This window comes from Boleophthalmus pectinirostris, unplaced genomic scaffold (assembly GCF_026225935.1).
Source record: "Boleophthalmus pectinirostris isolate CB_2022bp ecotype Guang Dong unplaced genomic scaffold, ASM2622593v1 HiC_scaffold_5, whole genome shotgun sequence".
NCBI classification, from domain to species: Eukaryota; Metazoa; Chordata; class Actinopteri; order Gobiiformes; family Gobiidae; genus Boleophthalmus; species Boleophthalmus pectinirostris.
Genome location: NW_026571404.1, coordinates 32,918,740 through 32,933,933, shown reverse-complemented (window position 1 = coordinate 32,933,933; position 15,194 = coordinate 32,918,740). Strand labels below are relative to the sequence as shown.

At 39.6% G+C, this 15,194-nt stretch overlaps 1 protein-coding gene across 2 annotated transcripts in view; it reads right to left on the bottom strand.

The window, feature by feature from the left end:
• LOC110159146 (semaphorin-4G-like) overlaps positions 1-15,194 on the bottom strand; it is a 90,326-nt gene that overhangs the window by 33,425 nt on the left and 41,707 nt on the right. For both annotated transcript variants that reach the window (XM_055162358.1, XM_055162357.1), the window contains 6 exons: positions 12,487-12,632; positions 6,688-6,750; positions 6,458-6,556; positions 5,414-5,504; positions 4,402-4,515; positions 430-590 (listed from right to left, as the gene is read on the bottom strand). In XM_055162358.1, coding sequence (XP_055018333.1) covers positions 430-590; positions 4,402-4,515; positions 5,414-5,504; positions 6,458-6,556; positions 6,688-6,750; positions 12,487-12,632 — 674 coding nt within the window. The remainder of the gene's footprint in view (positions 1-429; positions 591-4,401; positions 4,516-5,413; positions 5,505-6,457; positions 6,557-6,687; positions 6,751-12,486; positions 12,633-15,194) is intronic.

Below are 15,194 nucleotides of genomic sequence, written 5' to 3'. Positions count from 1 at the left end.
GATTGATAATTCCAGGGCTGAAATCATTCAAATGATTCTAGTGATTAGAATAATGATTTTAGTCTAGCTTGAGTAACAGAGCAGTGCTTTCAGTTAGCTTCATGCCCCCAGAGAATGTTCATGACATCAGCTGCAAAATGTCGATTGGTATTTTTTTCTTATTTGAGTTTACTAGTTTACTGTGCTAAAGTTGTACTGTGTGACTTTTTGGTTGGGGGTCCGTCACCTGCTTGTTTCTATGTATATGTCATTGCTCTGCTCTCTGTTACACAAATCTACCTTACATTTATTCAATTACAGGTGGTTTTATAGCTCAAAAACACCTCTCCACAGATCTGACCTGTAACTATTTTTTATCTGTATTGTGCAGCACTTTAGAAATTGTTTTGTTTATGAAATGTGACATGATCTCCCAGAATCCCTCCTCACCTTGCAGACCCGTGCGACCCGTGCGACCCGACTACTCCCGCCGCTGTAGGCCGCGCTGTTCTCCTCCGCGCTCTCCGTGAAGAAAAAGTAGATCTTATCATCGTCTCCGGTGGGGCTGTTGATGCTTTCTCTCACCAACGCCGAGCCCACGAAGTCTGCCTCTGTGTAAGAAAAGAGAGGAGAGTGTAAGGAGGAGAAGAAGTGTGTGGTTAGCTTACTCAGACCTGTGGAGGTAAATCTTTAGGCACCGTGGAGAGATGAATTGAATTAGCCACGGAAAAATGCAGTGTCTGCTAGTTGTGAGAATACAATAAAGTTTAGAAACAATAACAAGTCAAACCCACACTGTCCGGCCGTGTACGAGGTGTATAAGAATTTATATATACTCAATAAATGTGGTCTCTTACTCAGTCATGTCCTAAGATTCGATATCACAATTTGGTGCGATTTATCTGTTGGCTGACTTTCATAAAAGATAATGGGGATGGTCACATTTTTATATAGCTCTTTTCCACCTTCAAGCCAAGCACTTTACATCAAGGAACCACTCACCCTTTCACACACACATCCATACAACAGTGTACGCAGACGCTGGGGGTAAGGTGGGTTAAGGACACAACACAGCAGTCATCTGTAGGAGTTGCAATCGCACCGTCAACCTGTGGGCCAGTGAACTAGACCAATGATGAATGAATGAAACCTTCAGGTCAGAGGACGAGCGCAACTGAGCTACTGTCTTCCTTAATTAACTGCAATCCATTAATAATTCCCAAAACTACACAGCTCTCAAAAGGTAAATGCACAAATGTCGAACCTAAGCATTATGTGTGTCAAGACCCAAGATCTTGCTAGATTAAAAGAAAAGTCTGCCTCTGAAACACAGCAATAACCCTACATATCAGCCCATAAATATCCGCAGAACCAGCAGTTTCTCTGGAGTCTAAGTAATCGTATCAGCCATGAAAAAACAAACAAAAAAACACATTAGCACATAGTACTATAATCATTTCATCTTTAGATATTGTAAACAGTTAAAATTGGACAAGATTACTTTTCATTTGTTGTGTTTTTTGTTTTGTTTTGTCATTTTGATGAAAAGAGAGGGAACAAAAAAAATCACCTTTGCTGTACTTTTGGCATGATGTTATCAGCTAGAATTGCTACGCCAGTTTGAGCAAGTGGTATTTGTTCAGTTTCTGCTTCCTGTTCTATGCAACATTTTGAGGAGTTTTTCGTCATTCAAAAGATGTACAGTTTATTTTGTTTTAAACTGTTAAGGGTGCATTGTGTAACTTTTCTACCTACTTGTTTCCATGGAGATATTATTGCTTTGCCTGGATGTTCCATGGTATAATATTAAACATTTCCATCTAGCAGTTATTCATTATGGGTATTTCTAATGCTTGAAAATACAGTAAATCCTTCTGTGAATAGGGACAACTCTTCACATATCTGATCTGTAATATTGGGTAGTGCTGTGACTGTTGTCTCTTTCATCCTTCTGTTGTGGCTCCCTATGACTTTGGAAAATAAATGTAATAAGCATTTAAGTAAGTATTTAATTACAACATATTTTTATTTTAGTTTGTTCGTTTTTAAATGTAATTCTAAATTTGTAGATAATGGTAATCTTGAAACATTCAAATAAAACTGCCAATGTGTGACACCCGGCACAGATCTGGCAACCTGGATTTACCAGGTCCTACACCAGCATGATTTATTGAGCTTTTCGAGCCCTGGCAGGTAAATGATGACGGAACATAGAAGTAGACATAATTTTTGGTTCACTGTGGGTGGATAATTTAAGGTTGAATTTTTATTTCCTACGAAAAGGACTCAAATAGACATTGAGTAATAATGTGTTTAATGCAGCTTTATGCAAATTTTTTTATGCTTTACAGAAACGGAACTTAAAACCACATGACTAATTTGCATGAACTATAAGCGCTCTTTGTGTTGCTGATGCGATTCTGCTTCTGTCGGACTAAAAGACACGACTCAGGGGAATATGTGTGCTCTTTCTGTAACAGAGGATGTGCTGCTGATGTTGAGTCTGTTCTGTGCTTCTATCACGCTGGAGATGGTTCATGTTAAAATTTTGAGAGATTATAAGTCTGCAGGTCACACGCATAGACATATATATGAATGGACATATATTCTCTGTGGTGTTTCATTGATTTCATAAATGCAACACACTATAGTCTTTTGTACAGAGCATACAGTGTTCTCATCATTTTAGATGTCAAAAGGGTTTTGTGACTCTTTTCTATGGCTCTTTGTGTTTTCTTTTCTGTGGGACACGTTCCAAATGGCTCTTTGAGTATTTAAAGGTTGTATAGAGGATTTTCCAAGGAACGAGAAATCCAGCGACTGTTTGTCCTTTTTCAAATGTTGCGCATGCGTGAAACCACTCCCCCTCCCCTACAGCTCCCTACGTAGAAACGCCTCCTCCCGCCTCCTCCTTACGCCAGAAACAGGTTTGTTTACAGCCGGTGCGCTGCACATGACTTGTAAACAACTAACTACAGTGTTGGTTAGACAAGGCGGAGAAGTGAGGAGCGGGGGGAGCGGGTGCGCAGACATTTCGTGCGCGGACAAGAAGTGAGGAGCAGGGAGAAGAGCGGAGCAGGGAGAGAGTAGAGGAGAGAGGAGCAGTGTGCGGAGATTCCGTGCCCGGAGAAGTGAGGAGCAGGGGGAAGAGCGGAATGGGCAGCGGGGAGAGGAGCAGGAAAGGGGTGCAGAGAAGGTTGCTCGGAGATTTCGTGCGAATGAACTAGCTACAACACGCAGCAGCAAGCGGACTCTTTTCAGACATAGGATATTGCTTTCGTGTCCTGAAAAACGTTTGACTAGCTCTTGGAAATAAAGTACGTTTTCATAATAAGCAGAAGTGACCTGTCCAGGAGTAATTTGGCGACCAGTGCGTCAGTCTTTAGACCCTGCGTCTGCTTCAGTTGCGCCATCGCTGGAATGAATCTACAAGAATCACCTTAGTTTGGCTTCGCTGCTTTTCCCCTTGTCTTCTTCTTTCAGCAATCTCAAAAACAGACTTTCTTTTGGGGCTAACTGCTCCTGGATTCTTGTCTGCCATTGCAACAAACTTTGTGCGAACTGCGAGGAAGATATAGGTCAAAAAAAGCCGCTAAGAACAGTTGCATTGGTGGAGTAAACAGCGTCTGTGCGTCTTGCGTCTGTGGACTGCGTAACAGGCGTACGCAAACCACGTAATGGTAGCGTGCAGGCAAGTCAGTTACGCTAGAAACGTAGGGAGTTTGATTGACAGCCTGTCAACTAACAGATAACGAGGCAGTGTCGTTATCTATTGGCAAATGTTTAGCCCCACCACGTCCAGAGTTGATGAATTTTTATTCTCTTTTTTTTGGTCATCATAATTACAAGGCTACTGCACCTCTATAATGCTATCATTGACAATTTGAAACAAAAAAAATCCTCCATACAACCTTTAAGGTTGCTCACCCATGTTCTAGACAAAGCAGTAATATTTCCATGGAGACAAATGGGTGAAGTGCAGCTTTAATTGCTATGGTCCTAATTTTTCATAATTCTGAAAGCCATAGGTAGTTTTACAGAAATTAAGATCAGTGCTGTTGAATTTTGACAAATCATAATTTTAGAAATGTATACGGTACTTTTCTAAATGGCAAACAATCGTAATGACTTATTCATATACCTTGAAGATACCTTTTATTTTTTTCATTTTGATTAAACACATAAAATAAAAATTACAATAAATTAATCTTACAAGGATTTTTTTTGTTTTTAATTGCAAACCAAACTCTGGATGACCTGATAATACAACAGCCAACATCCTGTTTATCAGAGCAGACCCGTGAGTCCTTGAAACATGACTGCGTTGTTAGCCGCTAATTAGCCCAAGCTGTCTGACTGTTAGCAGCTCCAGCGCAGACACCTCATTTACAGCAGAGCAGTGACAGTTAGAAATAAACTCACCGGTGAGCCAGCGTGTGGGCGCGTCCTCCGTCCTCAGCGTGGGAGACGGAGAGTTGCGGCGGATATCTGGAAAACTCCGGAACTCGTACTGGGAGGCTGTGTAGATCTGTTGGTCTGATCATACAAACAAGAGAGTGTCAGTTTAAAGGTGCACTGCCTAACTGGTTTCTGGTGGAGGGTTTGGCACTAAAATGTCTCCTCTTTGTTATTGCACTGAGATCTTATTTCATTGTCTGGAATGTTCTTAAATATGGCACTAAACTTATCTCCATGGAGACATGCAGGCCAAGTGATGTCAGGTCTGTGGAGAGGCAACTGCTGCTAATAGTCAAGAAGCAAGTTTTTTTGAGCAAATTAAATAAATAATTAATTTAATAAATGCAAGACAAATATATTTAATGCACACTGGGGAATATTCAAGAATGGCATTAAACTTATCTAGTTACAGGTCAGTCAGATCTATGGAGAAGCAGGCCCAGTTACAGTTAGAATGCATGTTTTTCAAGATATTTTGAGCAATAACGCCTGTATTTGAATAAAGCCAAACCGACATGTTTAATGCCATACTGTGGAACATTCCAAGCAAAGCAATAACATCTCTAAATGACAGACCTTCCACATGAAAAGTTACAAGAGTTACAAAGTGAAGAGATAATTATTTTAGTTAAATTTATTTAACTGTGTGCACAATCAGATTATAAATGGTAGATTATCTGAAGCATTTCAGGGTAGGTTAACACACATGTGACAAATATCTCAGGCATGTGTGTGCCAATGCATTAGCAACACATGAACACTGATACCAGAATTTCAACACTGCTCACTGACTTACACTGAAACCTCTGCTTAGATATTTGGCTCCACCACAAGAATGTTAAAACCAACAAACATTTGGTGTCAACAGCAAAAGGTCACAGAATCTATATCAATACTTCATCTCCGATTGGATTTTTCTCATTAAAATACACAATAGAGTGGTGTGGTGATCTCTGGAGAGGCTGGCTGGTTTTACCTATAATCAGGCCCGTGTATCCAGTGGTGGGACCGTATGGACACTTGTCTCGTCCGTCTTCAGCAGGAGACATCTCAAAGCTCTTCTCATCCTGCAGAGAAGTTTTGTTAATTTTTAAAGGTCTAATATTACCCAAAATAGATTCTTGTGAGCTGAAAGCCATGTTAGAATGTTGTTACTTCATCACAAACATTGTGTTTTGTTTTGTTTCATTCACACATGTCTGAGTAATCCTGCCTTATTAGTCTGTCTGTCATGTTGTGGTAGTTTTCAAGTTAACAGCCACCCTCTAGCTTTAGCTCAGTAGAAATGGGCGATTCCTGACCTGAAATCATCCAAACGATTCTAGTCAAGGTGTGTGGAGTTTAAAAACATGGCGGAGCACTTCCTGTATTATCACATGACATCAATGAATAAAACTAAACACAACTCTAAGTATGTTTTTGATGAGGAAACAATATATAACATGGCTCAAAGCTCACAAGAGTCAGTTTTGCGTAATAGAGAACCATCAATTTAAATAAAAAATAAATAGATAAATAAATAAATTGAAACTTTTCCTGTGGAGGGTCCGCCATGGATTTGTATTCATGCATGGAAATGTTACCGCTTCAGGTAAAGCAATATCTCCATGGCGATAGGCACATTGCAGACCCTCCACCAAAAAAGTTACATAGCACTCCATAACACTAATTTATGTGCTTGAGTTTTCAGTCTTTTCATCTTAAATTTTTTTGACAATGTTTGCTCATGTGCATGGTATCCATAGTATAAAATAACGGATCTCATTGTGTAACTTTTCTGGTGGAGGGTCCATCAAATGTTTTTTTAAAGGAGATGTTATTGCCTTGTCCGGAATGTTTGGTATTTTTGAGCTGTTTAATGCCATACTGTGTAACATTCCAGGCAGAGCAGTGACATATCCACAGAAACAAGCAGGTGACGGACCCCCCAACCAAAAAGTTACACAGTGTACCTTTATAACTCAGTCTGCAACATTAATGAAGTGAACAGTCTGATACTCACTGTTCAGGGTGTACTTACTATGAATGCACAGAGAGGTCTGAAGGCGTGAGTCCCACACATGTACAGGTGGGTCGAGTTGAATCTCTGAAGTAATCGGATGTGATTAAAGCACTCGGTCTGCCAAACACGCGCACACACACACAAACACACACACACACGGCTTGGTGAATATGCTGCAGTCAGAACAGAGCCTCCGGGGAGACAGTAGGAAGAACTATTTATGAGAAAACACCAGAGCTCGTGCCTACCTTGTTATCCTTTCCTTTGGTCAGACACTGCTGCTTCTGCTCAGGAGATGCTTCCCACTCAATCTGTAACACATAAGCGAGCACACAGTTAAAATGTTAAGTAGAGATCTCGAGTTTGTTCAGTTAATCAATATTTGTGGTTATTAATGTCACGGTAGAATAGAAAGAAAGAAAAGATAATAGTTGTGAGAATTTAAGAAGCAAAAAAAAAGAAGAATCAAGTCAATATATACAGTAGACTATACCGCAAAAAACAAAACAGACTAACACTTAAAGGTGCATTGCTCAGCTTATTCTGGGTCCACTACCTGCGTGTTTCCATGGAGATGTCGTTGCGTTGTCTGAAATGTTTCACGGTATGGCATTAAACTTTTCTGTCTTCATGAAGACCAAACCAAAGTGCCTGTTTTTGGGGGTATTTTTGAGCTATAAAACCACCTGTAATTGAATAAATGTATGGTGGAGCTGTTTAATGTCATACTGTGGAACATTCCAGACAGTGCAGTAGCAAATCTATAAAACCAAGCAGGTGACGAACCACCAACGAAAAAAATTTAAATTGTGCACCTTTATCCTTTTTATCTGTCTGTTTTTGTCAAATCATTCAGAATGTTTGAAGCTAGTCACATACTACCGCAGTGACTCACAATATTTTCACATGATATAAAATATTTGGCTTCCGAAGTACCACCAGATCTAAACCAGATTTATAACAGGACTATTCCAGGTTTAAGATAGGGCTAAACCTGCTCTAAGAGTGGGAATACATCATTTCCACTGTAGTTCTGAACAAAGACTGTATAAAGAAGTGGACTAAGGGAGTGTGACGTCACCCATAGTGCTCCAGTCAAGTGAAGCTCACCAAGGCTTGCTGAGTTCCATATTAGGAACAGGAATTTATTTACAAACAAAATAGTGTAATAAAAACACCAGGATCATGTAGAGAGGGTTAATACGAACATTTTAAGGCCAAAATGATGACTGTAGCAGTTACACAAAGAGGGACGACGTTTTTTCAACACAAAGTGAATTGAAGCCAGAAACACGCCCATGCTCATTTCCTATTTGGAACACTGTGGCTAGCGGGTTAGCTACGTCCATTTATATATACAGTATATAGTCCATGGTTCTGAACGCAAAATTATCCAAAGCAGTTAAAAAGTGGATACAATTAACTCTAAATTAGGCAAATCCACAAACTTGAGAGCTGCCTAGGTTCCACCTAAAGGAGCACATACCATCAGCTGTATGTGTAACACAGTTTGAGGAGCATGGAAGAATCATAAGCTCTTAAATTTTCTTCTAAGTCTCCTCCACTTGTTCTCTCGTGATTACTTGATTATCAAATGACACATCACAAGAACATTTGTAGAATACATTTACAATACATCACAGGGGATTAAGCCTCTACTGGTTGGGTGGCATTACTTAAATAAACAGCTCCAGATAAAGAAGTGAAGGCATCCAGTATATGCTGGTCGTGCTGGCAAAGTCTAGTTATATCGAAATAAAGCCAAAGGGAAACAGGAATAAAAGTGAAAATAGTTTTCATTAATTCATTTTACCTACATTCACTGTGTTTACTGAGCCTGGTGTAATTATCATGGTCGGCTAAGCAAATAGTTCTATATTTACTGTAAGCTTGAAACTTTAATTTGATTTGCTTTGCTTTGCAGAAAATGAGTCCATGTATAAATATAATACTGTATTGCATTAAATAGATAAATGAACAAAAAGTATTGGCAATATTAAAGGTGCTGCATCTGACTTTTACTGCAAAACAAAACTAATTAATTTTAAACAGTTTTCAGTGATCCAAAGTTAAGTATGTATTCTGAGCATCCTAATTATTCACCTACCACAATGAGTTTCTAAGAACTTTTCACAGCTCTCAATGTGGACCAATGTAAAGTTTTGTCGTGACAGTAGAGCTAACATCAACTAAATTATCTAAATTATCGGATTAATACAAATTATTATTAAAAACACTCTAGAATTACATGCATTTTGACCTCAATTGCTGCTTATTCCATGTAACTAGACTTTGGGTCTATATTTTACTGTTTTATTTATTTGTTACATTTGTTTTTAAATTTTTATTGTATTAAATTGTACATTTGTTATTCCTCTGGTATTGCAGTACTTTGGAAACAGTCTATAGAAATAAAATGGACTGGAATATACAATATCTGTACTGGGGCAAGATATATTTTTCTCAAATACATGGGAAAAATCAGGTACAGGACCTTTAATCAATAGCAAACTTTTTAAAGTATTTTGGTTTTAGTTACTTGAGTTGTATATCTTCTATTACTGGGTGTCATTTAGAGATGTGCGGATGACTCCACGGCTAAACCGCGGGTCGGGCGGATGATGTGGCGGTTTAACTACTCTAATAAAAAACTCTGAACTCGGAGAAACTCAGAGGAGACTGAGCGGATGGCGGGTGGGTGTGGTTTTGAAAATTGGTCAAAAACCGTGGGGTCAGATGATTAGTTTTGTGATGTGGTTGCGGATGAAAAAATAGCCCATCGGCACACCTCTAGTGTCACTGCACGCTGGGTCTGGAATAAACCAGTCTAGGTAAAAACAAAAAAGTGTCTTGCCCAGAAACACCACAACAATATTGAATCAGGTTTGAACTGACAATCCCTTGTTTCAAAGGTGTATACCCAACTCACTGCACCACACAAAACATGTACTACCAGTCAAAAGTTTGGACACACCCTCCTCCCTCATTCAGTGCTTCTTTTTTTTATGGAAATCAAATATATCAAGCAAGATATATGGAGTTATGTAAAGACAAAATAGTTACATAATGCAACTAAATATTTTTTTATTTTTTATATTCAAAAGCTCAAAGTGTCCACCCTTTGCTTTGTTGACAGTGCTGCTAATCCTTGGCCTTCTCTTAGTGAGCTTCGTGATGAAGTCTCCTGAAATGTTTTTCACTTCACGGCTGAGCCATGACAAGAAATGCCAAAAGTGGAAACCAGGGTTCAAAGCAGTGCATTTTATTTTTTTCATCTAAAACAAGTTTTGAGTATTTCTGTTATTAGGTTTAATATTTAACAAAATGACAAACACAAAAATGAGAAAGATTTAAAAATATATATATATAATAAAAATAAATAAAATAAAACACTCCCTTGCCCCACTCCTCTCTCCACACGCTTTAACACCAAAATTAGCAAAATGATGACTTATTCTAAGTTTATTTTTTGTCCATAGTCATAGTTTTGTTGCCTTCAGTGAGACTACAATGGAAATAAAGAAGAAAATTAACAAAAAAGTCTGTCCAAACTTTTGACTAGTAACATACATGCATATAATGATGACATAACATTTAACTAAAGGTACATTTGAACAATAGAAAGTTTTGAAGGCCTTATATAATCCGTACAGTTGACATAGTAGTGACAGGAGTGGTTGTGCAGTCATTCAGGTACAAGACTAGAGACTCCACATGGGCTTATTGTCATTAAATCTACAGCGCTCCAGGAAATAGACACTTTCCAGCTGTTTGTGTGACTTAAGGCTACAGGCTCATTCTAATGACATTATCTGTTCTGCACACATTCATCACGAGCTTGTCTAGACTGCGCAACGGAAGCTTATATACAGCCTGTAACTACTGTATATGTGCAAGAAATGGGAAATTATAATGCGCTTGGAAAGGTTATGGAAATTAGTTTTGAAAGTTTTGTGTTATTTGCATACAAGTTGCAATAAATTTGCAGTGGAAATGGTAGTACAGTGGCGCACTACTTAGAATGCCTGTTTTTCCAGGTATTTTTGAACTATAAAACCACCTGTAATAGAACAAATGCATGTTAGAGCTGTTTAATGTCACACTGTGGAACATTCTAAGCAGAGCAATGACATATCTATAGAAACAAGTAGGTGATGGACCCCCAACCAAAAAGTTACACAGGATCCTGGAGGAGGATTACGGAGACCTTTACACAGACTCAAACTGGATATATTTACTTCACCACATTTATTTGGGAATTGCGCTTTTCCTAGACCGAGGAAGAGGAGGATTTTTTGCATTTTGGTTCATATATCTGTTTGGCTTCAGGTTTTCAGTGGCTTTATTATTGTGACTTTGAGACACTATAAAAACACTGGAGACTTGATGCGTTTTTGGTACAAGTTTCACACTGAAAGCTGGTTCTTCATCTAAAACTTTCACAGGTCAATCTTAAAAATAAACAAATAAATTAACTCATAACATGTCATAAATAATGTGAATTTTCGGTGTCAAATATTATTTCAGTTAGTTCCTGATAATATGAGACACACTTTTCCAGTTCTGCTTTTAAAGGTGCATGGTGTAACTTTTCTGGTACAGGGTCCGACAAATGCTTTTCTTCATAGAGATGTTATTGCTTTTTGTCTGGAATTTTTCACAGTTTGGCATGGAATCTTTCTATCTTCAAGGAGACTAACCCAGACCAAGTTACAGATCACATCTGTAAAGAGGCGACACCGCTCACAGACAGAATGACTGTTTTTCTAGGTATTCTTGAGCTAAAAACCACCTGTAGCTGAATAAATGTAAGTTAGAACTGTTTAATGTCTTATTGCAGAACATTCCAGGCAGAGCAATGGCATATCCATAAAAACAAGCCTGTGATGGAACACTAACCAAAAAGTTACATATTGCACCTTTAAGAGAGTTAGTTCCTGATAATATGAGACACACTTTTCCAGTTCTGCTTTTAACGTTTTGGAATAATTTACTTAAGTCATATATGTGTGTGACTTTGATTCAAATGAGCCATACTGATGTAAGATAAAATATATTTGTTTTATATTCACCCTTTTAAAAGTTTGTAAAACTGACTCTCGTGAGCTTATAGCCACGTTAGAATGTTGTTACTTCCTCAAAAACATACCTGGAGTTGTGTTTTGTTTCATTCACGTTTGACTAACCCTTTATTATTAGCCTGTGTACATCTCCAAAGCTCAAAATGCGCTGTTCCAATTTGTGATGTCATGTAGTGTTAGTTTTCAAGTTAACCGTCAGTAGAGATCGGCAATTCCAGGTCTGAAATCATCTAAATGATTCTGGTGAAGACGTATGGAGTTTAAAAACACAGCGAAGCACTTTCTGTATTACCACATGACATCACAAGGTGGAGCAGAGTGTTTCTGTTTGAGAGATGAACACAGCCTAAAAATACGCAGGGTTTTGTGTTAAACGTGTGAATGAAGCAAAACACAACTCCGGGTATGTTTGTAATGAGGAAACAACATTATAACAGAACTAATACAGTAACTAACAACACTACCCCAGTTGTATCCTTTTTATATCTCTCAAAGTTGAATAAAAATAAGAAAACTATTGTAATTCAAAATCTTAAAATTCCCACATGTCATTTCCATAACAGCGTGTACAAGTTTGCCACTATTAGTTTGTAGAACACCTAATGAGGGGAAAAGAATCACCCAGATATTTCTTTCCAACAAACCAAAAATAAACTGGGAACTTCAAGCTAAAATTTGCTACGACAATTCCCAAAGATGATTCCTGGTAATTAGCGATTCCATAAATTACACTTCTTACAGTAGTCAGAGTGCTTTTTGTGTTTTTTACTACAATGTGAGTCTTTTTACACACCCTGGAGACTGCATTGAAAACAACACAATTACTCACTGTTCCTCACACGACAAGGAGGCAGGGGAATGATCTTTGCCTGAAATATGACAGGGGAGTGCTATGCTAATGACATGCACACACGCTATGCTACCTGCGACACACACACACATATACACACACACATATAAACAGACCTGGAGAAAGGGGGATGAGATGTCGGAGGCGTTGAGGGCGAACACGGCCCCGCGAGCCCCCACATACAGGCGCTCGCTCTCGGGCTCCAGCAACAGGACGCTGTGGTTCACCGCCGACGAGAGGAAACGCCGGCTGCCATGGAGACCTGGGGGAAGAGGGGAGAGAGGGGGAGAGGGGAGGAGAGGAGGGGAGAGAATGGAGAGGGAGAGAGGATGGAGGGGAGAGAGGAGAGAGGAGAGTGGAGGGGGAGAGAGGAGGAGAGGATGGAGAGAGAGGAGGGGAGAGAATGGAGAGGAGAGAGGATGGAGGGGGAGAGAAGGAGAGAAGAGGAGAAAGTGGAGGGGGAGAGAGGAGGAGAAAAAAGGATGGAGCGAAAGAGAGGAGGAGTGAAGAGAGGATGGGGGAGAGAGGTGGAGTGAGAAGAGGAGAGGGTGGAGAGGGCAGGAGAGAAGAGAAGAGGAAAGAATGAATGGGAAAAGGGGAGGAGAGAAGAAGAGAGGATGGCAGGAAAGAGGAGAAAGTAGGAGAGGGGAGGAGAGAAGAGAAGAGGAGAAGATGGGGAAGGAGAGGGAAGGAGAGAAGAGGAGAGGATGGAGGGGGAGAGGATGGAGGGAAGGAGGGGAGGAGAGAAGAGGAGAGGATAGAGGGGGAGAGAGGAGGAGGGAAGAGAAGAGGAGAGGATGGAGGGTGAGAGGAGAGAGGGGGGAGTGGAGGAGAGAAGAGGAGAGGATGGGGGAGAGGGGGGAGAGAAGAGGATGAGGGAAAGAGGGGAGGAGAGAAGCAAGGATGGAGGGAGAGAGGTAGCGAGAGGAGAAGAGGAGATGGTAGAGGGGGAGAAGGGTAGAGAGGATGGAGGGGGAGAGGGGAGGAGAGAAGAGGAGAGGATGAAGTAGGAGAGAATGGAGGGGAAGAGGGAAGGAGAGAAGAGGAGAGGGTGAAGGGGGAGAGAGGATGAAGGGGGAGAGGAAGAGAAGAGGATGGAGGGGGAGAGAGGATGAAAGAAGAGGAGAGATAGTTAATGAAGGTGGCCTGTTCTAACCTGGCGCTGATGCAATGTCTGCGCATGTAAAACAGTGTTGTGAAGTGTCAGTCATGCTACATTAGCTTGAGGAACTTTTTGAAAATATTGAAGTTGTGAGAGTTACCTGCTTCTTTTACTAATACAACTGACAGAATCTTCAGTTTGGGAGCCACAGTCAAGAACACAAAACCCCGAAGAAGCTACTTGGTTAAAAGTGAAACGTCAGCTACAAAAGTTTCATAAGTCCAGCAGTTTTGATTAACCTTATGATAATGTCTCATCCCTGGACATGTCAAGATTTACTTCAATTAGGGAACTATTTGACCTTGACCATCCCATATGTGATTTTTAAACCATGTTGTTAATCTAATAATGGATTTAATAATGTCGATATTTTGCTTTGGTCAAACTGCTTCCTAAAAAAATACACACAAAGCTTTATATTAACTAGGGATGTAACAATATCCAAATCTCTCTGTACGATATTTTCACGATATGCATCTCATGGTTTGATATTTATTGAGTCATAATCCAAGGACCTAAGATTTAAAAGTGCTTAATAACAGCTATTTCTTTATGTAGTCTGCACTGATAGAGAGCAAAGCATCATGGTCTATGTAGTTCTGTTTTTTTTAGCTACTGCTGCACCATAACTATTAAAGGGACAGTTCAGAATTTTGGACATAGGACCTCATTTCCTAGTGAGCCAGAGTGTTGGAGACGTGTGGAGAAACTTTTATAAATATTCCATCCAGTCCTTGTATTTACAGAGGTCGCTGGTGCTAGACTAGTGCATGTCAATGGCCATAATTAGCCTGCAACTAAAAACAGTCTTACCCACTCCACAAAACACCCGAAGCAAATCTATTATTACACCAGATTGTCCATGTAAATGTGTGACAGAATAATGTTTGAAATAAAACTAACCTTCCATTGCATGAATCGTTCCATGCTTGGGGACTATTTTCTCATATATCAGCCCACCGCTGTCAAGTTTTCTATCAGGAAGTACAACTCGCTGCTGCTGCTCAGACATAAATCCTTCAAAGGCAAGATTGGTTTAACTTCTAAAATTATTCTATCAACACAGACATTCAGATCGATAGTTTGGTGTAATAATAGATTTGCTTCGGGTGTTTGGTGGAGTGGGTAACTATGGCCATTGACATGTCCTAGCCTAGTACCAGCGACCTCTACAAATACAAGGACTGAATGGAATATTTTAAAAAGTGTCTTCACGTCTACAACACTCTGGCTCACTAGGGAATGGGGCCCTATTTCCAAAATTCCACACTGTCCCTTTATTTTAAGCAAAGAAACTTAATTTGATATATTGCAATGGCCCACGATATTATTGTGAGAATTTTTTTTATTATTACATCCCTAATATTAACACTTTAATATGAAGAAATAGCTGCACAAAATGTGACTACACTAGTCTCTTATACATTTATGGTAGAAAAATGCCAGTGGTGAGTTTGTAGTAAATTTAAATTACAGAATTTGGGGAAAATTGGGCCAAAATATTGGCCAAAAAATATCGGCAGAGCTTACTGGTCATCGGTTGCTCTGGAATCTATACAAATGGTATTGATATATGAAAAGAAACATGGATACACACACCACATCTACAGGTATGCTGTCAAAATACACAACAACAAAATGCACTGGTCTAAGCACAGCACA